This window comes from Excalfactoria chinensis, chromosome 22 (assembly GCF_039878825.1).
Source record: "Excalfactoria chinensis isolate bCotChi1 chromosome 22, bCotChi1.hap2, whole genome shotgun sequence".
Lineage (NCBI taxonomy): Eukaryota > Metazoa > Chordata > Aves > Galliformes > Phasianidae > Excalfactoria > Excalfactoria chinensis.
In genome coordinates this window covers 369,254-395,806 of record NC_092846.1, presented here as the reverse complement: position 1 = coordinate 395,806, position 26,553 = coordinate 369,254, and the positions used below count along the sequence as shown (strand labels likewise).

The following is a 26,553-nucleotide window of genomic DNA, read 5'->3' as shown; positions in this document are numbered from 1 at the left end:
ATGATTCGTGACTGAATCTGAACTGCTGAGTTTCATTCCTGCTTCTGGTCATGCATGACGAAGACACAAGCTCATTAATTAATACCCATGTAGCTTGCTTATACACCACAGTGAGCTCTTTTGGGACCTTCTTTGATATGGGACTGTATATAACAAGCTTTATTTCAGCTTAATTCCTCCTTCCATTACGTTTCCTATAGCCATTAGCAATAGCCCAGCATGACAAGTGGGTGACCTGCTCCCACAAGTGCAGAGCTGCTGTAGGAGTACATATTGTCAACGGCTAAATGTGTTTTTCATACAGAAATTTATATGAAAGGAAAAAGAACATTTGGAAGTATTAGGTTAAGCTGGTCTCCCTGGGCCACTCTGAGACAGGGAGAGAAAGGACTGCAGCTCGCGGGTCATCTAGCCTCAGCTGCCGGCTGTAAGAGGAATGATTTTGTCCCTCCTTGCATATTTTTCTCTTCTTTTTCTTCTCCCTCCTAATCCTTCCCAGGCACCCTGTGCAGAACCAAACCCACCGACCTGGTGTTCATCATTGACAGCTCTCGGAGTGTGCGCCCGCAAGAGTTTGAGAAGGTCAAAGTCTTCCTGTCACGGGTGATTGAGGGTCTGGACGTGGGCCCCAACTCCACACGGGTCGGGGTCATCAATTACGCCAGTGCAGTCAAGAATGAGTTCTCTCTCAAGACTCACCAAACCAAGGCCGGGCTCCTGCAGGCAGTCCGGAGGATAGAGCCACTCTCCACGGGGACCATGACTGGTTTGGCCATCCAGTTTGCCATCAGCCGGGCCTTCAGTGACACAGAGGGGGCCAGGCTGAGATCTCCCAATATTAATAAGGTAAGAATCATAGAATCGTGGAATGGCTTGGGTTGGATGGGACCTCAGAGATCATCTAGTTCCAACCCCCTGCTGTGGGCAGGGTTTCCTATCGCTACATCAAGCATGTTATCCCTTTCTTGGAAGCCCTATTTCATGTGACACACTGTGTAATGATTAGGAAAAACAGAAAAGGAGAAGTGATTCTCTTTGTGTAGGACAATAGTGGCTCATGCTCATTGAGACATTCATTGAGCCAGGTTTGCTAGGCATGAGCATACTTACAGCAATCTTACCCAACAAATGGTAACAAAAATGCTTCCAAATCCGCCGTAGTAAAATGTGAGACGATCTTCTGAAAGTTTCCTTTGAAACGGGCCCTTTCAGTTCTATGTACAAAGCAAAGTGCTGTTTCTGTGTCTTTCAGTGCTCTACTAGTTTTCATAGGCTGACTAACACCTGTGTCTTCCATTCTGGGTATTTTCTTCACATACACATACCTTAATGACTATTTAACATTTAAGACTGTGGTATAAAATCAGATTAATTCCACACTTGGCTGCAACAGGCATCACCACTCCTGACCCAGATTCCCCATCCAGGAAACTCAGCCTTTTAAGAAGTATTCCCCAGATACCTCATCTGTCCCTCTGGATTTGGCCCTAAAGGCAACCAGACCTCAGCCCAGTGACGGTCATCAGGAAAACTCTAATCTGAGCATGTGGAAAATGTTTATTATTGGCAATATGATTTTTAGCTAAACATCCTGAGCTTCTCAGGCCTTCTTGTCCCGTGCCAGCTCCACTGGCTGTCTGCTATGAGACCAGACCAGAAAAATAAGCAAAGGCTTTAGCAAGCAATGAGGGCTTTCCAGCAGCTGGACAAGAGCCCAGCTGATGGAGTGAGAAAGCCTGGGATTTTTCTCCTGACTACAAACATTTTTTGGAACATCAGACACTTTCAGTTTTCCTCACTGACAGTAAAGCTCTAATGAAGGCAAAGCAGTGCACGGAAAAGATGCTTGGGGATGGCAAGTCAAAAATATTGCAACAAAAAACAAACAAAAAAACTGCTAAAAATCCTCCAATTCCAAAAATCAGTAACCTGAAGGCTGGACTGGACTGGAATTCACAAGAAACCATTGAAAAATGAGTCCATCTCCTAAAAAGATGATCCAGTTGATTGTCTTTTGTGCTTCTCAACCCTGTTGATCTACAAGGAACATACAAATGTGAAGGAATCCAACCTCATATTGTCATTTATGATGGGATTCTCCTTATTTTAACCCAATTGTCTATATGTTAACCTAAGTAAGGGTTGACACAATAGGAAGAAAGCCAAAAGTCAAGAAAATCATGCTCCAAGAAACTTTCATGAAGTTCTGTTAGGAATCTCCTCCAGAGAAAGTCCTCTGATCAGCCTTCACCATCACATCATTCCCCAAGCATAGGAGACACCAGCTGAAAATACAACAGCAAGAGACATTTCTACCAGTGAAACCATTCCAGGCAGCCAGAGGGAAGGCTTGGCCAGAGCACCCAGTGCTGGGAATGCATGGGCAGAACAGGAGCTGCAGGTGACCCCAAGAAGGATCATCCGTGGCCATACTCAGTGACTTTCCATCCAGAAGAAAAAAGTTATTGGAAACGTTTGTCTTGTTGGGTACTGCTTAGCCCATGAATAGGCAACCTAATTGAAACAAGAAGTATCTGAATGATATTATCAGTTTCTACTCCTCAGAAATTCTTACCGTGCTTGAAATGAAATATATATACATGAACAAAATAGACGTTTTGCCTTCCACACAAAATAATCCCAACAGTTTGAATGCCAGACCACTGTTGTTGAATACCGAGAGGCAAAAAGGCAATTTACTCCTCTATTCTTCCAGTACACCCTTGCAAAAAAGCTCATTTCCCTTCTCACTGCACTAATTCTTGGTCAGTACCTCCAGTCCAAGGTATCCCAGTATAACACAAAGTAAGCCCAGTACACTCTCTGTCCTCAGACCTTCATTCATTCAGGATGAGCCCCTCATTTGCCTTGGATGATGAATAGGCCACAGTAATTTCAACTGTATACATCTCTTGCTCCTTTACACAGCAGAAATCCAGCATGACCTCATGGAAATCAGCGCTAGGATTTCCAACCATATGGGACTGGTCAAAACATGACCAGATCATTCACTCACTCTTGCTGTGATCTACGCAGCAAATGTCACCACAGGACAGGGGAAAAAAACTATTTGTTTCTGCAGGAGCTCCAAATAACATCTCTTTATACCTCTATCAAAACTACAGGGGTGCCCAATTACTTTTATCTTTCTTCAGGAAGAACAACAAATAGATTGTCAAATTGCTGAGCAAATCGGAGGCTATTCAGCTTTCTTCCCAGTCCCCTGTCAGCGCTGTTACAACATTCATGTAATACACTGCATCAGGAGATGCTGCTGCCTCATTAGCTGCTGGATTGCCTGCGCATGGCACCATGAATTATGACCTCCCAGGGATGCCCATGAATACTCATGTGCCTTAGCAAACAAGGCCGTTACGTCCAGTTTAGCCATGGGCTCACTGATAGATTTCCAGAGCTTGATCCAGATTCTTTGTGTCTCCAAATGTTGTTCTCTCCCAGTTCTGACAACGGCTCAGAAAGCACCGCAACTCCTGAGCACGCTGCATTTTATCATGCAAACCTTTCTGATCAGATCCAGATGTGGATGCTGTTGCCAAATGTCTCCTGGGCTATACCTGGGGCTCAGCCACTCCGATATGAAGAACCTAGGAAACTGATCAAACTAGGAGAATCACTTTCTTTAGACAGAGAAATACCAGGAGGACACAGAACGTCTCTGTCCTATGACAAATGCTGCAACAAAGAAACGCAGTACTGGCAGAAACCTGCTCATGGGTAGTGCTCCTCGCAGAAGCCACTTGATAGAACATCTTGTTTCCTGACAGGCTTCTGGCTCCTGATAAGCTCTAATTGGCAGCGCATCCCCGTGTTGCTGCTGAGTCGAGGGCTCTCCCTCCTGGCAGAAGGCATGGTTGCATGACTGGCTGCTGCTTCACCTGACTGAAAGCTCTACATTTTTCCAGTTTCACCCATCTCTCATACAGAAGCAAAGCTCTGAATGGGGCAGCAGGTTACTTGAGTACTGGAAATGCTTGGGGTGCAGCATTCAACCCCCCCACTGCAGAAGGGTGGGCAGAGGGGGAAGGAGATGCTTCACAGAATCACAGGATCAATAAGGTTTGGAAAAGATCACTAAGATCATCTAGTCCAACTGGGACCCTTGGAGACATGAGGCAGAACCCCACTTCTGACCTTACAAGATGACTTTTCTCCCTGCTGAGGGTGCAAAACCGCTGTCTAACTGCCCTAACCAAGCAGCTGGTTGGTCTCCCCAGTTGCATCTGCAGATATTTTCTACATCCTGCTATTTGCTTGCAATGTGGATTTTTGTTCTCTGCTTGCAGCTAGCTGCTCCCGCTGATTGTATTGACAGTGGTGTCACAACGAAATGACTGCAAGGAAAAGTGGCAGGAGCAGCTGATTGCTAAAGGAAAAGCATGTAGATTTTGTGACATTGTCACTTAGCAAAAGAATAAAGAGGAAAACAGAAAGCCTAGCAGCAGCAGCAGGGCTCCTGGAGGCTTTCCAGCAGGTTAGGGTTCCACCACCCAGGGCAGAATCCACTTCCCACCTGTACCCACTGGTATTTTAACAGTGATGTCAGTCGGTGCAGGATCTCACACTGATACTTGCTGTGGAATGTGGAATCAGAGATCACGGCTAGCACTGACAAGTCATGACCTCGGGCAGAATACATCACCTCTCTGTGCTTCAGTTTCTCCATCTTGAAAAAGGGGGAAAGCCTTAGACTCAGTCATTGGAATATTTGAGTTGGAAGGTCCAACTCCCAGCAATGAGCAGGGACACCCACAACTTCATCAGTGCTCAGAGCCCCTCCAACCTGACCTTGGGTGTCTGCAGGGATGGGCATCACCACCTCTCTGGACAACCTTAATCTCCTAATGTTTCCATTACATCTCTTGAGATTTTTAGATGGACAAAGGTGCTATAGAAGTCCCAGAGTTGTCCTTAGTGTTGTCCAAGGTTTCACTAAGAGAGCTGAAGTTTGGGTTGGGTGTTAGTTTGCTTACAGAGAATGTAACCTTCTCCTTAGGGCTGAAATGCACCAGATGTCCCATAATTAAAACATGGCAATTTAACCTTTGCAGCTCAGATAGACACATGCCACACACTGAGAGAACAGCTTCTGTGATCTCAGGAAGAACAGGAAGAGGGGGAGGAGGTGGCATTTCCTTTCTTCTTTAACTTTAACAATGTGAAACCTCCTTTAGTAAAGAAGTAACCCACAAGTGATAGCAGTGCAGGTGCTCATCCACGTATGCTCCTGGTCTTGTGCAGGTGGCTATTGTTGTGACGGATGGACGTCCCCAGGATGGAGTGCAGGATGTGTCAGCGAGGGCCAGGCAGGCTGGCATTGAGATCTTTGCAATTGGGGTTGGCCGGGTGGACATGCACACGCTGCGGCAAATCGCAAGTGAGCCGCTGGACGACCACGTAGACTACGTGGAGAGCTACAGTGTCATAGAGAAGCTGACCCACAAGTTTCAAGAGGCATTCTGTGGTAAGTCCTTGTCACGCGCCCCTTGGGTTCCTAGCCAAGAAGTACAGGTAGCCACAAGCAGGCTTTTCACGTGGAATTTTCACACATGATCCTCCTTCATCCATCTGCTTCTTTCTGCCAAGGATCAGCGTGTACCAAAGAACAAAACGTGGAAGATGGATGCTCTTCAAAGTCATCTTCCAGGAATTTGAGGTTTTGTTTAGGGGATTTTTGGTTAAAGAAGTTTCTTTAAAGAAGGCTTTGTTTGTACGAAGAGTTTGTAAACATGATCCGAGTACTTCTAAAGAACCTTGAAAACATGATCTTTACGTAGCTGAAATCATTGCCCTTGTGTTTAACGTAGCAGGGCAGTACTGACGATCTGGCTTGCAGTTTCCCCTGCCGGTATCATCTTCTGAGTTCCTATTTAAACAAGGGCTGGTTTCACTACCCTGCCACCTCCCCATGGCTGTGTCTTTATTTTTGGAAGCCCTGTGGGGTGAGAAACTCTCCTGGTTGGTGCAGTATGTGATAATTTCTGCATAATGTGTAGAAAGAGCCTGACTATTCTGCAGTCACTTATAGAATCATTAAGGTTGGAAAAGGCCTCTAAGATCATCTAGTGCAACTGTCCACCCACCACCAATATTGCTCACTAAACCACATTCCTAAGTACCAGATCTACAAGTTTCTTGAACACACTCCTACACGAACCATTGAATGCAATGAGAAAGCTTTATTGCTTTCAAATGTGTAGGAAGTGGTCTATAAATAACCACCGTGTGTTGGGAAGGGGCCTGGGGGCTTCTCACACCCATCCTGCCACAGCACAGTGTGGCAACACTTCTTAAAGGTGTGATGCACCACAGTGCCTGCAGCAAGGCACTGCAAACCAATGCATGCAGATGGACGTGCAAAACTCTCTGAGACCCATTTCTTCAAGAGGTGTAAGGTTTCATGATCAACTTTCAGCTTGAAAATAATGGGGGGAGCGGCTTTCCGTCAAGGAAAACTTCATCCTCCTGTAGGAAGGAGGAAAGATTTGAATACAAAGTGAGTCATATATTATAATCAGGTGTCACTGCAGGAAAAGCTCATGAAAGAAAGGAACAAACACTACATACTAAGAGGAGCAGAGACAAAATTCAAGAAGGTAGAAGGCAGGGCATGAATATTCGTGGGAGTTTGTGTTGGCTGCCCTGGAGCCAGGAGTCAGCCAGGGACAGAGAGGCCTGACAGGGTGTTTTTAAGCTCTGGCATTGGTGTCATTCAAAAAGACAGAGGGGAAAAAAGAGTCCTTTCTGTGCCTCACTTTTTAGATGTGTAACATGCAGATGACAAAGCTCTCCCCATGGTAAAAATCCTCAGAGATGCATCTGAGAGAAGCACTGTGCTCGAGATTATTACAGATAATGGAGAAAAGCACTGCATTAACTGCCAAGTGGGTTGTTATCGTGCTATGCAAGCAGCTGCACAGAGCTGTCCTTGGAGATGTACCCAAACACACACCTGCTATTGCAAAGCAGTCTGTGGCCACCAACAGCAGGAAGAACTGTGCAGCACTGTCCAGCTGCTTCCCATAGTGCTCAATGGGCAGAGAAAAAGGGAGACGCTTATTGATCCAGCTACTAGTTACATTCATCGAATCTCTGCAGCCTTCAAAGAACTCAGCCTGAGAGCCCAGTGTTAGAACCAGCTTCATGGTTGCAGAAATATTTGTAGAGAATGATTCTGAGAGTTGCACGTGCAAGGATAGCTCTGAAGTGAAGCCCAAGTGAGTTTGGGCATGAATCTCACCCAGGAACAGCAGCTGTACATGGCACTCAGGAATCATAATTGCACCATATAGCTGGAAAAAAAAAATGGGTATTGGCCAGACCAGATGGTAGTTTGGAAACCAAATCTCGTCCCATATATTTGGAGAGGGATGAACATTGTGATATGCTTGATAGAGAGACGGCTTTTGCCCCCAGTGCGGAGACTACATTTAGCCCTAGCTGTGCCTTGCAGTCCAGAGACTTGCCACTACTTCTCTTTGCTTTTTCTACCTCAATTACTATCTAAGAGTAATGACTTCCTGCTGCTTCGTATTGCTGCAGGGTAGGTTTAGTTATCACTAAGTGTATAGAACAAATATGATGCTTTCTTCATGTGCGGTGTATCATCTGGTTGAGAAGCCCTGGCATGGTCTTTGGTTTCAGTCTGCACTTTTTCTTGCAGTGGTGTCAGACCTGTGTGCCACTGGAGACCACGACTGTGAGCAGATCTGTATCAGCACCCCGGGATCGTACAAGTGTGCTTGTAAAGAGGGCTTCACGTTGAACAACGATGGGAAGACCTGCAGTGGTACGTAACGATTTCCATTTGCACTGAGCTGAGCTGTGATCTGCCATGGTAGGACAGGGGTAAGGCTGAGATGAGGCAGGCATGTTCTGTTCGGAAAAGGAAGAAAAAGAAACCATGAACGTATAACCGAAGATTATTTTGAAATCATGAGTGTGGACTGTTCTTGATCTTTGATTGATTTCGCATATTTCATTAGCAATTAGATGGTATTAGAATTACATTTCCCTATATAATTAAGCAGAATCCTAGTTACCATCTTCCCCTTCTCTTATTTTGCTCAGTTACCATCTTTCCCTTATCTTATTTTACTTCAGCTTGCAGTGGTGGGTCAGGATCTGCCCTGGACCTCGTTTTCCTGATCGATGGCTCCAAGAGCGTTCGGCCTGAGAACTTCGAGCTGGTGAAGAAATTCATCAACCAGATTGTGGAATCCCTGGAGGTGTCAGAGAAGCAGGCCCAGGTTGGCCTGGTTCAATACTCCAGCTCTGTCAGACAGGAGTTTCCTCTGGGACAGTTCAAGAACAAGAAGGACATCAAAGCAGCAGTCAAGAGAATGGCCTACATGGAGAAAGGCACCATGACAGGCCAGGCTCTGAAGTATCTTGTGGACAGTTCCTTTTCCATTGCTAATGGAGCTAGGCCTGGGGTTCCCAAGGTGGGCATAGTCTTCACAGATGGACGGTCACAAGATTACATCACCGATGCTGCTAAGAAAGCCAAAGATTTAGGTAGGTCTACTGACTTTTCGGTGGCTCATTTCTCCCTTGGACCAGGCATTGCATCTGCTATCAGCTGTACAAAGTGTAAATATATTGAGATCTGCCCCTTTGCTGACCTCCTGCTGAACAAGTTCCCAGACTTCTGCCATCACTGTGTGAAACGGATGCACCCCATGCGAATAAGTTCATGAATTGCTAAATCCTTTGATTCCTTTTAGATTCGGTTTCAACAACTAGATGGGACTAAGGGCTGGTACATAATAGCAGGTCAAGTACAAGGTCATGAAATGCTGATGCTTACTAAACAGGTTGACAGGTTGTGTGAATGTTCAGCCCTTAGAAGACAAAAGGTCCTTTCAAACTGTACGCATAAAAACAAGACTTCGGGCCTTATTTTCTCCTCCTCTCTTCTCCCTACACAGATATCCCCAACATCAGTTGGTAAGTGATTTCACAGAGATAAATAACAAAGTACTTATAACTAGATTCCAAACATGTTCCTTGAGCTGAAAGCTGAGGAAAAAAAAAGCTGAAAAGATCCAGAGGAAGAAAGACAAGACAGAAAGGGGAGGGAGGAAAAGCATTACTGAAGTCTTGACTAGTACTGTCATTCAAGTCAAGAGGCAAACTGCAGTTGGGTTCAAGAGAAACAGGGTTTAAGACAAAAGTAGCAGTCAACATCTGGTAGTAACTGGGCATAGTAACTGGGCCTGTGTTCTTAACTCATGGAATGGATTAGTCTTGATAGACAATATGAGTTGCAACATTGGAAAGCAACCCAAGTAGTTTTACTGCACATACAGGTCTCCGTTGCAGAGGGAACTTTGCTACGACAGAGGATGATGAATGGGGGCTGCAGGCTGTTTTGAAAAATTCCACTGTTTCCTTTATGCTGTATCACTGCTTTCCTATTAGTTGGATGCATTATCCTGTCAAGGTGTTGTAATGTTTGTTTGTAATGTTGTTTCTTGTATCTCCAAATCATTGTTCTTGTGGTGACAGTGGTCATTACCTTGATAAGCCTAGTAAAACTTTGCCTGCAAAATATTATGGAACCCCTTATGACCTGAAATAAGTCAACAATAGTAGAGAGTAAGGGAGTTTTCAACTTAACAACTATAGTGTTGCATGGAGGTGCAGAAGGCAGACAGGGATGTCGAAGTTGATGGGGGATTGGTGCCAGCTGACAGGTTCTTATTGCTTACAGGCTTTAGGATGTTTGCTGTGGGAGTTGGTAATGCAGTGGAGGATGAGCTGAGGGAAATTGCTTCTGAACCAGTAGCTGAGCACTACTTCTACACAGCTGACTTCAGAACCATCAGCAACATTGGGAAGAAGCTGCAAATGAAAATCTGCGTTGGTGAGTGGGGGACTGGGGAGAGGGGGAGGTTTACTCACAGAATTTACAGGAGTGATGAATGCACATTGCTTTGTCTGTTCAAGAAACAGAGCCCTGAAGCAAAGCTCAAACAATTCTTGACTCTCAGATTGCAAACAGTGCCTCCAAATTTTGATTTTGCATAAGTTTATGAGCAGCAGAGTATGACCCACCATGGTGATGTTATCGGGAGATGAACTGACAAACAAAGATTGTTCTGAGCACTGCGTTTGATCAGATTCAAATTTTTAGGGCATGCTTTAAGCATTAGTAATAGATCTCAGTGGGAACTGGAAGCCCAGGAAAGACTTGAGCCTGTCCTGGATGCAGTGAGGTGTAAGAGTCTCTAATCATTTGAGGTTAAAGGCAGAAGTGATCAGTCAGTAATTAGGAAGAATGGTATTTTTATTTCCTTCACGTTTATGACAAAGAATATGACTTGATTTATTCCACATCTCAATGATTTTAATTCACTTAACACATCTTCTTGATGCTCTGGTCCACAGAGGAAGATCCATGTGAATGTAAATCTATTGTGAAGTTCCAGACTAAAGTAGAAGAGCTCATCAATACATTGCAACGGAAATATATCCTTTGGAAGCTTTTTGTTCAGCAGTCAGTGGGCTGAGTTGGGCTTTCTGGAGGGAGCACCTGAGAAAGTCTATCCATGGGGAAAACGGGTTAGATAATGGTCGGGAAGTTGGGAAACTAGACAGTTGGGTTCTGAATGTGAAGAATTCATGCACTAGAGCTCAAGATACTGGCCTGACACAAAACAAGAAATAAACTGAAAGCAAGAGAGCCAAAGTAGAATATGCTAAAGCATCGGAGGCAGTAGTGAGATGCAGATATCAGGTCCTAGGTCAGTTTTTTGGCAGATACTTAAATGATGCCAGTGCCAGAAGTGTGGAAGCAAGGTCCCTGTATCTGATATTGCTGCCACCTCTGCATGCTGCACATTCTGTGATGCAGCCAGAATGTGAGGGCTGAGAGCAGCAGTGGTTATCACTGACCTGTGAGCAGAAAAAAAACCAAAAACACTGGTGCCTGCATGCAACTGATAAGTCATTAAAGCTCTGTAGATGCAATACTTTTATACAACGGTAAATATCTACAATGCAAATACCTGATTTGACTGCCTAAACTCCCCACAGAACTACTGAAAAATAAGGTCTTTTACAGCACAACACTTCTGGCCATATAGCTTGTGGTCTTGGTAAAGTCAGGGGAATTGCACTGCTTAGGTCCAGTTTTTCTCCATTGGTCAAATTCCAGTGCTGAGAATCTGCTCGCTGTCTCACATAACTGCTCACTGCAGATATCTCCAGTGAGGTGAGTTTGATCCCGTGTGTCTGTGGGACTGTTTTCTGTCGCAGAATCATAGAATCAATAAGGTTGGAAAAGACCTCTACGATGATCAAGTCCAATCATTGCTCACTAAACCATAAAGGATGTGTCTATAGGGAATTCACTGGGCTAGGACCAATTTCTGGATTCCTTCTGGATTCTGTCATATTCTGTTTCATCCACCTGAGGTGTGAGGGAAGGCAGAACTGATTGCTAATCCACTTTCCACCACCTATCAGCTTTCCTGGTCAACTGGAGAAGTCTCAGATGACTGGAGACTTGCCAGTGTGACACCAATCTGTAAGAAGGGTCATAAGGGGATTCTGGGGAACTACAGGCCTGTCCGCCTGACCTCAGTGCCAGGGAAGGTTATGGAGCAGATCACCTTGAGTGTGATCACAGGACATGTGAGGGACAACCAAGGGATCAGGTCCAGACAGAAGCTGGAGAAGCTGGCAGCCCTTGGCTTGAACAGGTACATTCTTTGCTGGGTTCCATGCCTGGAGAGCGGTGATGAATGGAGTTACATCCAACTGGCAGCTGGTCACAGGTGGTGTTTCACACGGGTCTGTACTGGGGCTGGCCCTGTTTGATATCCTTATTGATGAGTCAATTGAGTGCACTCTCAGTCATTTTGCAGATGACACCAGCCTGGGGAGAAGTGTTGATCTGCCTGACAGAGGGACCCGGACAGGCCAGTTGCTAGGCTGAGGCCAGTGGGATGAGGTTCAGCAAGACCAAGTGTTGGTCCTGCACTTTGGCCACAACAGCCCCACTCAGCACTGCAGGGATGGGGCACAGCGCCAAGAGCTGTGTGGAGGAGCAGGACCTGGGGGTGCTGTTAACACCGCTGAACACCAGCCAGCAGGATGTCCAGGGGGCTGAGGAGCTCAACGGCATCCTGGTTGTCAGCAGCAATGCAGCCAGCAGGAGCAGGAGGTGCCCATCCCTCTGTACCTCAGTGCTGTGCTCAGTGCTGGGCCCCTCACTACACTGAGGCCCTGGAGTGTGTCCAGAGAAGTATTTAGGGATGTGGTTTAGCAGGCAGTATTGGTGGTAGGTCAACAGTTGGAGTAGATGATCTTAGAGGTTTTTTCTAACCTTAATGATTGTGTGATATTGCACGAAGACTGGGAATTCTTGGAAGAGAAATAAGAAAAAGAAATGTGAATAAGATTCAAATGTCTCCTGCAGAGAGGAATTAGTGAAACATTGGAGCAGCTCACAGAATGGTTAGGGAGAGACTTCATTACTGAAAATTAGGAGAGAATATCATTTTAGAAACAATGTTTTAATTTATACACGCATTTCTGTGGCTTTCTCTTTCAGTCACACAGTATGTTTTCTCCTCTTTAAATCAAGTTGAGTGAAATCCATGACTTACATTAAGCAAAAGGTCAGAGTAAATCAGTAGTTCTCACCCAGTGGGTTGCCGCTCACAGGCACATCATGAAAAGCAATTAGTGAAAAGAGCAGAAAATTGCAAGACAATGTAACTCTAAGAAAAGCAATGTGCTCTGCTCTTCCTGCAACCCATACTGCTGAAGGTCAGGAATTCTCTCAACTGGTCAAAACACACACCAACCATTCTTATATTTGAAGTAAATGTATAGGTGCACATGAGTGTGTGTGCATGCGTAACATTTTCTACCTTCAGTAAAAGTTCATCAATCTGAACAGCTTTGGAAATGCTGTAGATGAATGCAGCACTCCCCTGCTACCTGCTCCCAGCAAGGCAGTTCCATTTGCTGTCTGTGCAGGGGAGATCTGAGCAATGAATCACTGATATGCACTGTCATTTTTCCCCTTAACTCTCGCTCACTGGAAGCTGTGGCAAAAAGGATTGAAGCCTTGGAGAATAAGATCATCTAGGACACCAGAACTGTACTATTTCCGTCTTTCCTAATGTAACAAAACTAGAACTCCTTCCTTTGTAGGGAGGGCAGCTCAGCCACAGCACTATGGCCAGCTTGTATTTCTTTTAAAGAGTCTAGTCTACCTGCATTTGTTTAAAAGGGAAAAAGTAGAGCAGTAGAGCAGACATTGTATAACAGGCAGAGCACCGCGTGGCTGAGAGCTAGACCATGCTAATGTTCACTGCATCCTATAGAGTGCATATATAAGAAAAAAAAGGGGAAGATTTGTTTTTGATTTAAAGCTTAATATATATGTGTGTGTTAAAAAGTACTTGATTACTGTGAATCCTTGCTGAGTTCTTCTGCATCTTTTGTTTGTACGCATGAGGTAATTTAATTTAAAAGTCAAAGTGACTTAAAATCAATTCAGATGCTGTGTAAAAAGTCAACTGGAGCAGCTGATGGGCTTATTATTGTAAACACGAACCATTTGTCAGTTAGTAGGTGAAATATAGTAATGACCTGCATCGCAGATAAGGTAGGTTAGGATGCTGCTGCTCATTGGGTTTATCCATAGCTACTGTAAAATACAGAAAGACAAAATAACTCAGCCTTCCTAGCTAGCAGCTGTTCTCATGATGTTTGAAGTTGCTCCTGTCTGAGCTAGACCCATTCTGGTGATGTTCTGAGATGATGTACAATCAGCCTGCAGTTGTGGCTCTGCAGCACAAGGCAGTACTGTTAGCACCAGCCCAGATGTGCTCCACAGATCTGTGCCCTCCACACCACAACTACAGAGAACCCAGGGACCTGCTGCTGAAGTTGCTACCGATGGAAGAGGTGCCTTCATCACTGCAGTGACCACCAGCTCCTTCCTCAGCCCACCTCTGAGCACCTTGACAGCCGGTCAGCCCATCTCAACACCTGTCAGACATCCTTTCTTGGAGTCCCAGTGCTGGCAAGAAAGAAAAAATAAAGATTAAAGCACAGTGTGGGCCAGAAGCATCCCGCTGCCTGTCTGGTAGAGCTGTAGTGTGGCTGGGAGCAGAGTGAGGAGGCCATGATTACATGACACAATGCTGCGCCGCTGTATGTGAGCACGAGGAGTTGAGTTTGGAGGGGGTTTGTTTGCATTTTTGGGTTGGGTTGGTTTTTTTTGGTTTTGTGTTTTTGGGGGGGTTGGTATTTGTTTGTTTGGTCTTTTTTTGTTTTCTTTTCTTTTTTAATCAAAATATTTATACTTGAGACGTGAGATGTGAAAAGCTTTTCAGGATGACCCGGCCTGTTCAGAAATGATGCCATTGCAGATGTTTTCTGGGTAAATATTAAAAGTTTGCTAAAAACTTTTAAAATGATTTTAAATGTATTCATTTTACGTAAGCTTTGATTTCATTCCTGACACCAACACCTCTCCATAATCTTGGCAGCAGATAGGAAAGGCTCCATTTCAAATCACACTTCAACGCTGGAGAAGAAACAGGCCCATAGAAATACTGAGACCTTTCTCTCTAAACAAAAATCTTCTTGAACAACCTGGAGAAATAAAGTGCACACGTTTCCAAGCATTAAACCAAGGACTACAGTTAGGATTTGACAGCAAAACCTGGCAGTCCCAGTCCAATCTTGTATAGCCTCAATCCCAGAATTACCTCCAGCAACTCCTCTGCTTTCTCTTTTGTTTGAAAATAGGGGTCGGTTATAGACCAGAAAATAAGGAAAAGATTTAACAGTTCTTACCATGACCTCTACTGGCTTCAGTGAGAAACTGCCTGAGCTCAAAAATCCCAGCACTGCATGTCCAGGAATGAGAGGTGGGTAAACCAGGTACTAAAAGATTTTATTTCAGTCCCTGTCTTGGCACCCACACAAATGTCTATGTGGGAAAACAAACAAACAAACAAACAAACAAATGTACTATTGCTGTCATTCTGCAGTTTAACCAATTTGGCTGAGTTGGTAATGTAATAAAAGCATGTAAAGTGAAGGATGGATCTTTACAGAAACCACATCCATTCAGCCTACATTTCTCATTGCCATTTTAACCCAACAACCTGCACCATAAAAATCAGTATTGCACAAATCTTTGGAGACTGAACCCAAAGTCCTTTCCAGGCAGGACCGTGCTCAGGAACCACCATCTCAGAGTGGGACATGAAGGACAAAGGTACCAAGGTACCATGGGCTCCTTCCAGCCCATGCAAGCCACACTGTGGAAGGCCCTGAGAGACGCAGTGTCATCCAAAGTCACCAAGTTCCTTGTTTCAGAGCAGCAGTCCTGGGTGTTGCAAAGAACCGCCCTTACATGCAGGCATGGCAGCTCTTGCTTTCAGTACTGTGAACAGTGTATCATTACATACGAAGTTTCACTGTCCATCCCTGCCTTCAAGCAGACAACCAAACAAGTAGTCTTCATAATTCCTTCTCCAGTGGTTCTCATTCGTGGCAAAACTCGATCCAAGCTGACCTTTTGGTGACAGCAGACCCATCTCACACAGTAAAGCCCACCTCAAGGAACACAAAGTAGGAGTGCAACATAAATTATTTGCAGAATGGACCCTGGTGTACACTGAGGAGCTCTGGGAGCACACTGGGGTGCTCTAAGTTAAAGTGGAGAGTCCTGGGAGCCTTCTAGGAGTCACTGAGCAGCCTCTAGGGCACTGCAGAGCAGTCTGAGGAGCTCCGGGGATACACCAGGGCTCTTTACAGCACACTGGGGGTCTGGGGAATCTGCTGATAGACTGCGAAGCCTCTCAGACATCCAACTAAGCAGCTCTAGGGAGATTCCTGGATGCCCCCAGAACACACTGGATGGCACTTGGAAGCCCCAAGGGTGTACTGAGAGGACACTGAAGCCCCCTAGATGACCATGAGTAGAACTGAGGATCTCCAGTGTGGCCTAGAGCACACTGTGGGCCTTGGGAGTCCACTAGGGCCCATTGTGAAGCTTCCAGGTTGCGCTGGAGCACGATGAGGAGCTGTGTGAGCACTACAGGGTGCCCCCTAAGGTACAAAGGGTGGTTCTTACATTCCGAGAAGGCACATTGAGAAGCGTCCAGCACAGCGCGGAGCTCTCAGGGCGCTGCGCTGCGCCACCTCGCTGAGCACAGCGCGCTACTGCAGCTTCCACCACACTCCTACTTCCGCTTGCCTCTGCGCATGCGTAGTACGGCTCGGAGGACCTCTAACCATAGAGTCTGGAACGAGCAGGGCGACTCCCGCGAGAACAGGAAGAGAGGGTGCGGCGATGGGGCGGGGACATGCAAATCTGCTTCGTCTCCACACCAATCAGGTGCAAAAGCGGCCACGGGAGGCGTGGCCCAGAAGAGGGGGGCGGAGCACTTTCCGCCCGCGCCTGCGCAACGCTCCTTTTCCTCGGCTGCCATGTCGCCCCGCAGCAGCCGCCGCACAGGCGCGCACCGGGCGCACTCGTTGGCCCGGCAGGCGAAAACAAAGCGGAGACGTCGGGACCTGGATGAGATCCACGTGGATCTGCAGCCTGAACGGGCCGCACGGCTGCTGCGCCAGGAGCCCGACCCTGACCTGCCGGGATGTGCCCAGTTCTACTGCCTGCACTGCGCGTGCGTGGGAGGGGGGTCCTGAATGAGGGGGGTCTTTGGGGGCTTAGAGGGGACAGAGTGGTGGTCAGTGGGGGGTCATGAGGAGGATGGGATCCCTCGAGGGTAAGTGCGGGGGTCCCAATGGGGAGGCTGGGAGTCCTGGGATGGAGTTATTCAGGGGAGGGGCCTGGACTGCGGGGAAAGGGGTCTTGGTGGGTACTGGGTTAGGGGGAGACCTGGTGGGGGAGGGAGGAGAGGTTCCTGGTGTGGAGTTCTGGCTGGAGAGGGATCTGGATCTGGGGTAGCCCTGCCTTCTGGGCACTGATCCCGGGCTCCAGTGGGGTGCTTGTTCTGGAGGTGAGGGATTCCCAGATCCGTGCTGGCTCTCTGTACTTCACCTGACTGTGGCCTTTTGCTCTTCTCTCCCCCCAGACGCTATTTTGTGGACCTGACAAGCATGAAGGAGCACTTCAGATCCAAGGTGCACAAGAAGAGGTAATGGGGGGTGCTAAGCAAAGCTGTGCCCAGCCCCTTTCCCAGTATAAGAAGGGCAGTGGTGGTGCCGAACTCGTCCATGTGCTTCCCACCCATCTCTGCCCCAACAGGCTGAAGCAGCTGAGCGAGCAGCCCTATACACAGGAGGAGGCCGAGCGTGCTGCTGGGATGGGCTCCTACATCCCCCCAAAGAAGGTCCATGTGCAGACCCAGCCCCTGGATGAAGTCGTTGAGATGGAGGCATCCAGCTGAGCGTCCCTGCACAGGCTCCCTTTGTCACTGTGCTGCTGAAAGGACTCTTTGTTCAGCTCATTGCCAGGCGCTAATGAGAAGAAGCAGCCAGCGTGCTCCTGGGTGCCCTGTCTGCAACCCCATTCCTGGGGGCAAGAATGGGTAGCTCCATGCTGTGCAGTGTTGTGCTCGCCTCTTTGCATTCAGAGAGGTATTAGGTGCCTCTGCTGGAGTTAGAGGTTGCATTGTCATTAAAATATATCAACGAAAACACCGGTGTTTGAGCTCTCTGGGGCAGAATGGCAAAGTCCCATTGTTCTTCCCTCATAATGGGGAGGAATCATAGCCCCCATAACACCTGCTTGGGGTTATGCTATTGAATGAAGTCTTCATCAAGTACTTGGGTTTACTGTAAGCAGGTCACAGTGGGACTGGCCCTGCTCTTTTGGGCCTTGAAGAGGACATCCTAGTGTTCTCCCCCAGCATGTACACTTCTAGGCTTGTAGAAAATCAATGCCATTGAGTTTAGGTCTGGTAGAGCTCTGCAAGTGAGGGACTGGGGCTGTGAATGCAAGTGTGATGTGGCCCTCCTCGTTGAATCCCCCCACCTGCTCCTACTGATCACATGGTGTTGTGTACCTGTGCTTCTGCTGGTGGCAATACTAGTACTGCTGTATTCCTGCACTGAGCCACACATCAGGGGTTTTTCTGCCCTGCTGCTTAGCAGCTTGACAACACAGCTTTGTTCAGAAGGAAAGGATTTATTTCCATGCACACTGCCTGGATTTATTCCCCCCTGCCTTCAGAAATCAAAGCAACCAAGTCCAGCTGTCAGCATCCAGTTCTCTGCCGACGGGAGCAGCCCCACACTCTGCTCAGGGTCAATGAGTGTGGGAAAGGGGAAGGCTGTGGTTGCACTGGGAGAAGCACCGACTGCACACTTTACCCTTGGGCAGGAGGCAGCCTCATGTCCACACATTTCAGAGGCTGTTCCTGATCTCAGTGCTGTTACCTAATGCTGCACAGAGCTGACCTCCTTTCTGCCTCTAATGAGGGGGGGTGGATGTGGCACTCAGCTCTTCCATCTTCTGGTCTTGTGCCCAGTCCTGGGACTTTGCTGGGGCGTGGGGCTGTGCTGGTGGCCCTGGTCACTGCTTGCTGCATTCTTTCACGTTGCTGGGGGCTTGAGTCAACTTTGTGTCCCATCCTTGTGGCATCCCAGCTCCCAAGACAGGGACAGGTGTATGTTCCCCAGCTCCAAGGCATGGATGGGCAGGATGGGGCAGTGGTGTAGGTTGGCTGGGGAGAGCCACCATCCCAAGGCCTAGATGGGGACCAGGAGACCTTCCCCACGGCCCATCAGGGCTGTGGGGGGGCCTTGGGGGGTCCAGCCATCCTCCGGGTACTGTAGAGGGAGAGGCAGAGCCCAGCAGCTGCCAGCAGCAAAGCCATGGAGGGCAGCACCCGCTCCCTGGGCTCAACCCCCCGTCCTGCTGCCAGCTGCATCTGGAGGAGATAAAGAAGACGGCAATGGCAGACCCCAGCCTCAGAACCCCAACAGGGGCGTTACATGGCCTGAGCACCCCCACTGCACCCAGCTGATGCCTGATGTGCTATCGGGGTGACCCCAGCACCCTCACAGCCTGCTTGGGGCCAGGATAGGGCCGAGTGCAGCCCCAAGGCCTGCTGGCTACATGGACAGGATTGCGAGGTCCCACCGAGCTCCGCAGCCTGCAGGTCTCTCAGGCAGGGCACTGTGCTCCCCGTGAGCCAGGATAGGGCCGAGCACAGCTCTGTGGCCTTCAGGCCGCGTGAGCAAGATCTCGGGGTTCCCCTGAACCCCCTCCCAGCCCCATGGGCACCTTACCTGGAGCAGGCGGAAATAGCCCGGGGTCAGGCGGCGGGGGCGGATGATCATGGTGCAGAGGGAGGCAGGTCGGACCCACGGCCCCTCCACACGCAGCTGGTGCGGCACGGCTGTCAGCAGCGATCAGCGCCCGCTGCTCCCCCAAGCGCACACGGTGCGGCGGGGGGGCATGGAGGCGTTTCAGGGGGGATCCAGGGCGGGTTTGTGGCTTAGAAATGACATGGTTGGAAGGGAGGCAGCGCCTCGCCTCAACTTCCCTATTGCGAAGGAATTATGTTCAGGGGGGACTCCGAAATCCTGCATCAGTGTGGCTGTGTCGGTGCTGGGAGTTGTGCCAGGCCTCAGCTGTGGTGCAGAGGGAGTCACAGCTCAGGAGGTGGGAGTGCAGGATGGGGCTCCCTGCAGTGCATGCCGTCCCTACGAGGGCTTTTGATGGCTGCACGCCCCTGTCTGCAGCATGAGTCACTTGGGTGCGTCGCAGTGCCTCGCCCCACCGAGCTGTACTGGGAGGGAGGGAGGAGAGGAGGCAGGAAGCCGTGGTGAGCAGCACTCAGGTCCGCCAATGGGGCTGCCCTCACCTGGCGCAGGTGAGCGGCGACGAGGGCGGTTCCAGCCCTGCCGCCATGGAGCCCGTGGGCGCTTGGGGCCCTGCGCAGACTGCGGCCTGGCTGCGAGGTGAGAGCCCCCTGCCCCAAGATCCTCCCCTGGGGGAGGACCCCAGCCCTCAGGTGGGAGGGTTGCGTCCCTGCTCTGGGGACAATGCTGTGGTGACGTTGGGAGCCCATTCCCCAACCTTCACTCTTCACCAAAATCCTGAGGGATTTCAAAGGGAAAGAGGCGGGGGCTGTGAGCACAGTGCTGGCTGACGCCTGGTGTGCTTGTTGCATGAATGGAACCAGGTGTCACCCTCCACCATCGGGTCACTCAAGCCAGGGTACAGTGGATGGGTGTCAGGGCCTCCCCCTCACCAAGTGCCTGGCTCTCAGCAGGGCTGGACACAGCCGTGCAGGGGTATCTCTTTGAGGAGTGGGGTCTGGAAGGCACTGAGCTACTGAGGCTATCAGAAGGAGCTCTGGAGGCACTGGGAGTGTGGCGTGTGGGACACCAGGAGCTGCTGCTGGAGGCCGTGGAGCAGCTCCGAGCTCTGGTGAGCAATGGTTCAATGGATGGTGGGGTCTGGGATGGATGGAGTGGGGACACAGAGACAACTGGATGGAAGGAGAACATCAGGATACTGTGGGCTGCAGGGAAAAGGAACATGGGGACACTCTGGGGTTGACGGATTGAAGGGGGATGTGGAGACAGCTGGGCTGGGTGGGACATGGAGGGTTACCCAGAGCTGGATAGAGCAGGGGGACATGGGGATACCCTGGGCTGGTTTGGAGGTTGAGGAGGACAAAAGGGGATGCATGAGTCTCAGTAGGGTTGGGAGATGGGGACACTTCAACAGAAGTTGAAGGGAGACATGGAGATAGCATGGGCTGGATGGAATAGGATATTGGGGTACCCTGGTTGCATGAAGATGGGGATATTGGGACACCCTGCACTGCATGGGTGTTGAGGAAGGTGATGTGAGGACACAATGGGCTGGATGGAGGAGGGATACAGGGATACTTGGACTAGATAGGACTTGAGTAGTTTCCTAGGGCTGGATGGAGTAAGGAACAAGGGGACACTCTGGGCTAGATGGAGGGGGGGACATTGAGATTGCCCTGAGCTGTGGCAGTGGGAAAGGCTGGGGGGGAATCCTGGCCACCCCTGGCCACTGTCCTGGCCACGTCCTCACTGCAGGACACAGAGCTGGGGAGCACCAGCCTGAGGACACTAACAGAGAGGCTATGGGAGCTGGCACAGCGCACTGAGACCGTGGTACTGGAGGGGTCACCTGGAGAGGCCGCCCTACAGCCACCCCCCATCACCCTGCTGGCCTGCGTTGTCGATCTGATTGGAGCTGCCAAGAGGCTCTTCTCCTGGCTCAACAGGTCTGGGGCAGGCAAGGGTCAACTATGGGTGCTGTGAGCACATTGCCCTGGTGCTGAGCTCTCAAACCTCCCCTCCAGGTACCTCTTCTCCACCCTGAATGACTTTTCATCCACTCGGGACATCGTTCTGCTCTGCGCCCGCCTGGTGGAGGTGCTGCAGACGGTGGGTGGCCGCACAGCCACATGGCCATGGTGATGGGCACAGCACAGAGAAGGCAGCTAGGCAATCTCCCATCACCTAAACCCCTTCTGTGCTGGAGAAGGGGGAGAGATGGGGTGAGGGAGGAGGTGTTGGGGAGGGCTGGAAGAAAAATGATCTGTTTCACTCATCCCTGCTCTTTTTCCTCCCAGGACTGCTCTACTGCAGAGAGGAACAGTCAGATTCTGTATATAGTGAGTGCTGGACAAGGAAGGGGCTGTGGGCATGGGGGTCCCAGCAGTCCTGGACCCACCCCACCTCTACATTTTTACCCACAGTGCCAGCACATCATGGGCATCTGCGAGAGCATCGTGGGCTGCAGTCCCCCAGCACTGCTGGACCGCAGGGCCATGCTGCAGCATGTGGAGCTGGCACTGCCCCTCACACCACGTGATAGTCCTCCAGATTCCCCCAGCACCCCCACGCTGCCCCCTGAACTGTGGGGCAGCCCCCCACCATCCCCCAGCACCCCAGTGCTGCCTCCTGAGCCACCAGGGAGCCCTCCAGCATCCCCCAGCACCCCGATGCTACCCTTCAATCCACTGGTGAGATACCCACTGCCCCAGTACCCCTCACCCTCCCGCACACCTCCTCACTCACAACTTCCCCACTGCCCTGCAGGGCCTGGAGATCACCTCCACCAGCTCCTGCATGCACTTCGTGTCCATGACCAACTCAGAGGTAAGCTGGGGCCTGTTCCCTTCTTGTCTGTTACTGTCCCCTGATACCACCTTGTCCCCCCTTTTACTCTTGGCTGTTTGGAACACTGCAGCCTGTCGGGCTGGGTCCTGGGAGCTTCTTAGGCCTTGCACCACCGTCCTGTCGCCAGACTGCTGGATGGCTGCGTGTGGCTGAGTCTGGGCAACTCATGCCATGAGTGGCTGCAGCTTATTCCACCATCCCCCACCCCTGGACCCTTGGGGCTGCCTGGCACCAGGGTCAGTCCCTGGGTTAATGGTTAACCCCACTCTCTCCGAGTCACTCTACCCTCAAGTCTTCCCAGCCGGGAAAGCTCCATAAAGCTCCCTGCTGCCTGTATCTGCCTCAGGTCCTGGCTGTGCACGGGGGTCGCATCCTGCCCGGGGACGAGATCGTGCAGGTCAATGAGCAAGTGGTGGTGAGTTGGGGACAGGGGCACATGGGGATGTTGGTTTGCCTGGGAGGAATCCCGGTACAGCTGGAGCTGTGGGTTGCTTGCCTCTGGCTGGGAAGGATTTTGTGAAGGCAGGAACGTGGAACAGAGAGGATTTGGGGACCAGGAGGACACGTGGGGCCAAGCTGTGACCCTACTCACCTGGTGCCCTTGGCAGGTGGGTTGGACACGCATCAACCTGGTGAAAAAGCTGCTGGAGAAGGCGAGTGGAGTGTCACTTGTGCTGAAGAAGGTGCCCCTCAGCCTACCTGGCTGCCCCCTGCCCGCCAGGCTGCAGGTGAGCATTCCCAGTGATCCCAGTGCCGGACTGGGCTGTGCTGGGAGACAGCCCTATGGGAGGTCATCCCAAAATGCAGCAATGCAAGGTGAAGCCCTGAGGCTCCATTCACAGGTGCCAGGTGCCCATCTGGATGGTGTGGATCTCCCCAAAAGCAGCAAGTGCCCCAGCAGCCCCTCGTCCCCTGCATCCAGGTGAGCCCCGACCTCGCGTCCCTTCGCCACAGTGCAGAGCCTTCGTGCGAGCAGCCCAGGCAGCTGCCAGGAGTCTTAAGCAACAACATAAACAAAGAGAAGTGCCTCTGTTTGTAATTAATTCACTTGGTAACATTTTAATGGGGAGGAAACTATATTTAGAAATGACCCTTCTCCTCTCCCGGAATAGAAAGAAGCACGTCCAGCCGTTGGCTCCACGGGCTGAGCTCACTGCCGCTGGGAGCTTTTCCGGGTGGGAGCAGTACTGGGAGCCCCACAGCCGGGCAGGAGGCACTGTGTGGCTCAGAGGACACTTCTCCCCCAGCACCACTGCCGACCAGGACTCAGGGCCAGACCCCACCGCAAACAAGGACAAGCACAGCACAAGCCAGCACAGGGAGGATTTGGGTGAGCTCCAGCCGGCAGCACTCAGCCTCGGTATGGAGTAGGCCAAGGGGAAGGATTCATCTCTCCCCCGGGGACAGGAGGCTGCAACCTCGCTCACTGTTTACAGGTGCTGGGGAGGACGCAGAGTGGGAGGCCGGCACCCCAGCAGGCTCCCCAAGCTCACTGTGTGCCTTCCAACCCTGCACTGCAGAGTGCAGCCCCACAGCAGCCCCCAGGGCACAAAGTGCAGAGCCCAGCCAGACCCCCAGGGAGGTGAGAGCTGGTGGGAGCACGGAGCTTTGCGGGGTATCCATGGGGGACATGAGGATCGTGTTCGGGGGCAGCTTGCTGCTGAAGGGTGGGTGAGGTGGGGGCCCCACGGGGCTGTGGGTGCTGCATTGCTTCACCATTCATCTGTCCCCATTCAGGGCAGCCCTGAGACGGGACGCAGACCCAAAGGTGAGTGGGACAGCATTGTCACCAGGCTGGGGTGAGGTGGGCTGGGGGCTCGTCCCCCTGCCCTGCTCCTGAAGCACCCCAAAATGCTGCAGGAGTGGCGACCAGGCTGAGCCGCCGGCGGGTCTCATGCCGGGACCTGGGCCGGGTGGATTGCGATGGCTGGCTCCTGAAGAAGAAGGACCACGTGGGCTTCATGGCCCAGAAGTGGAAGCGCTGCTGGTTTGTGTTGAAGGGCCACACGCTCTACTGGTACAACCACCCCAATGTAAGTGAAGATGCCCTCACACCCTGACACCGGGCTCTGCTCCAAGGTGGGCAGTGAACGCCGCTGTGTGTCCCCCACAGGATGACAAGGCTGCAGGTCTCATCAATGTGGCCACTTACAACCTGGAGAGCACAAGGGAGCAGAAGAAGAAATAGTGAGTGGGCACTGCGGTGCTGGCAGGGACCCTGCAGAGCAGCGGGTGCTGTGACATGGGGGAGGCAGGACATGGGCTCAGGACAGTTTGTGTTCCTTGCAGCGTCTTCCAGCTCTCCCATGATAAGTACAAGCCCTTTGTCTTTGCTGCAGAGACGCTGGCAGATTTGAGCATGTGAGTGATGCAGCAGCTTGTAGTGGTCCTGCTGCAGTGGGCTGCCTGTGACCCTCTGTCTGCCTGGCCTTTTATCCCTAGGTGGGTCAGCCACCTGATTACAGCTAAGACGAAGCATGCACTGGCCCACCAGCCTGTCCCGCACAGGGAGGAAGGTAACGTGGAGGAAGGAGATGGGGAGCGGTTGGGAGAGTTGGGAATTTTGCCGATGATTTGGGGAAAGAAAGTGTGAGAAATGGCCAGGAGGTGCATGGGGTGCTGCTGCTGGGACTAACACAGGATCTCTGCTTCCATCCTCCCCCATGGCCTCCAGATTGCTACAGCGAGACAGAAGCTGAGGACCCTGATGACGAATCTCCCCGACACGGCTGTGACTCGGTGAGTGGCCCTAAGGGACATCCCAGGGTGGGAAGGCAGTTCCTTATCTCATCTCCATCCCATCTCTCATCCAGCCAAATAAAAGGCTGCAGAATGCTCCAGAGAAAGGCCAGCTCTTCCAGACCGGTGGTGAATCCAGCAGTCCACAGAGCAGCCCTCAGCCCCATTCACCTGTAGGTAGGTGCTGGTAGGCACGAGGGACTCTGTGTCCTGTGCTAAGAGGTCGTCCTCTTCTCTCGTGTTGTTATTGATAGGAATAGAGGGAATGGTTTCAAGCTGCGGCAGGGGAGATTCAGGCTGGACATTAGGAAGTATTACTTCTCAGAAAGGGTGGCCAGGCACTGGAATGCACTGCCCAGGGAGGTGGTGGAGTCACTGACCCTGAGGGTGTTCAAGGAAAGACTGGATGTTGTGTTGAGGGACGTGGTTTAGTGGGAGCTATTGCTAATAGGTGAACGGTTGGACTGGATGATCTTTTAGGTCTTTCCCAACCTTGGTGATTCTATGATTCTATGATTCTATGATTCCATGATAAGAGGAGCACGTCGCCTCTCATCCTGGGTGCATCCTTTAACCAAATTCACAGCTGCCCTGTTTTGAAGTGCAGAGGCTAATCTTTGTCTTTGCAGCACTAAGGGGCTGCGTTTTAGTGTTGATCTCTGGCCCAAACACCCCTTTGTATGTGGGTTGTAGGTGGGGGTGTCCCAGTGGGGTTTCAGGGTTGCCTTATGGCATGGCATCCATCTCCATGCTCAGAGCCCTGCGAGGAGGACCTTGAGAGCCTGATGTGGTGCCTGAGGCAGGGGGGGGTGTCCCTCATCGGACGGCAGCGCTTCCTGACGCAGGAGCAGTGCCGTAAGTCCTTCATCCGGCGCAACAAGAACCCCCGCATCAACGAGAAGGTGCACACGGTGCGGGCCCTGCAGAGCACGCTCAAGGTGGGATCCCACAGCCCTTTCCCAACCCTTCCTCCTGCCCCCAAACACCCCCATAACGAGTCCTTCCTCTCTGCAGGCCAAGCTGGCGGAGCTGCAGGCCATCGAGCAACTGCTGGATGATGCCGCGTTGACCTCCGAGAAATTCCAGCGCTGGAAAGAAGAGCACCAGGACCTGTACCAGGAGCTGCAGGAGTGGTGGGCACAGCAGCAGGGCCAGGACAGCAGTGGGGGACATGAGGCTGAGCAGAGATCCTCAGCAGAAGCTGCTGAACCCTGACACCCCCCTGAGCCTCCCCAGGAGTCATTGAGTGGGCGCTCCGCCTGTCCTGGATCGGTGTGTGGGGGGGGTTTGGTGACACTGCAAAAGGCTCAGCCCACACAGCAGCTTCTGCTGAATCGCCCACAGAGGTGGGACACCGCAGGGACAGCCCTCCTTTAATCTGAGGATGCTTTACGTTGAGGACGGGGCTTTCTCCTGGAGGATGGTGTCCCCAGCGCCGCCTGCAGCCAGGGGCAATTCTGCTGCAAATAAATCGCTGACAGCTGTGCCACGTGCAGCGTCCCCGCTGTGACATCCAGCCCCCCACGCCATGTGCCAGCTGGGGAACGGAGGAGCTGACAGAGTCCTCCAGCACCGCTAAGCACCCAGCATGGTAGGAGCCCAACCAAGGCTGCCAGACCCGGAGCGGAGTGGGCAGAAGGGAGGTCTCGTGGTGGCCTGCAGCTCCCACAGGGG

The 26,553-nt window shown here is 50.9% G+C and overlaps 3 protein-coding genes across 3 annotated transcripts; all 3 read left to right on the top strand.

Moving 5' to 3' along the window:
* Positions 1–219: 219 nt before the first annotated feature.
* On the top strand, positions 220–10,532 carry MATN1 (matrilin 1). Its single transcript, XM_072355749.1, has 7 exons — positions 220–226; positions 500–846; positions 5,260–5,482; positions 7,682–7,807; positions 8,122–8,535; positions 9,734–9,886; positions 10,411–10,532. The coding sequence occupies exons 1-7, from the start codon at positions 220–222 to the stop codon at positions 10,530–10,532; spliced, it is 1,392 nt and encodes a 463-aa protein (XP_072211850.1).
* A 5,921-nt stretch (positions 10,533–16,453) lies between these two features.
* Positions 16,454–17,667, top strand: ZNF593 (zinc finger protein 593). Its single transcript, XM_072355450.1, has 3 exons — positions 16,454–16,685; positions 17,097–17,159; positions 17,270–17,667. Exons 1-3 carry the CDS (start codon positions 16,489–16,491, stop codon positions 17,409–17,411), a joined length of 402 nt encoding a protein of 133 aa, XP_072211551.1. The 5' UTR covers positions 16,454–16,488; the 3' UTR covers positions 17,412–17,667.
* A 2,213-nt stretch (positions 17,668–19,880) lies between these two features.
* CNKSR1 (connector enhancer of kinase suppressor of Ras 1) lies at positions 19,881–26,180 on the top strand. Its single transcript, XM_072355449.1, has 21 exons — positions 19,881–19,932; positions 20,244–20,404; positions 21,049–21,239; positions 21,318–21,402; positions 21,591–21,632; positions 21,717–21,983; positions 22,060–22,119; positions 22,487–22,555; positions 22,749–22,868; positions 22,983–23,062; positions 23,388–23,500; positions 23,577–23,722; positions 23,878–23,908; positions 24,001–24,173; positions 24,254–24,327; positions 24,430–24,501; positions 24,583–24,656; positions 24,815–24,879; positions 24,954–25,056; positions 25,636–25,817; positions 25,894–26,180. Exons 1-21 carry the CDS (start codon positions 19,881–19,883, stop codon positions 26,092–26,094), a joined length of 2,361 nt encoding a protein of 786 aa, XP_072211550.1. The 3' UTR covers positions 26,095–26,180.
* Positions 26,181–26,553: the final 373 nt, after the last annotated feature.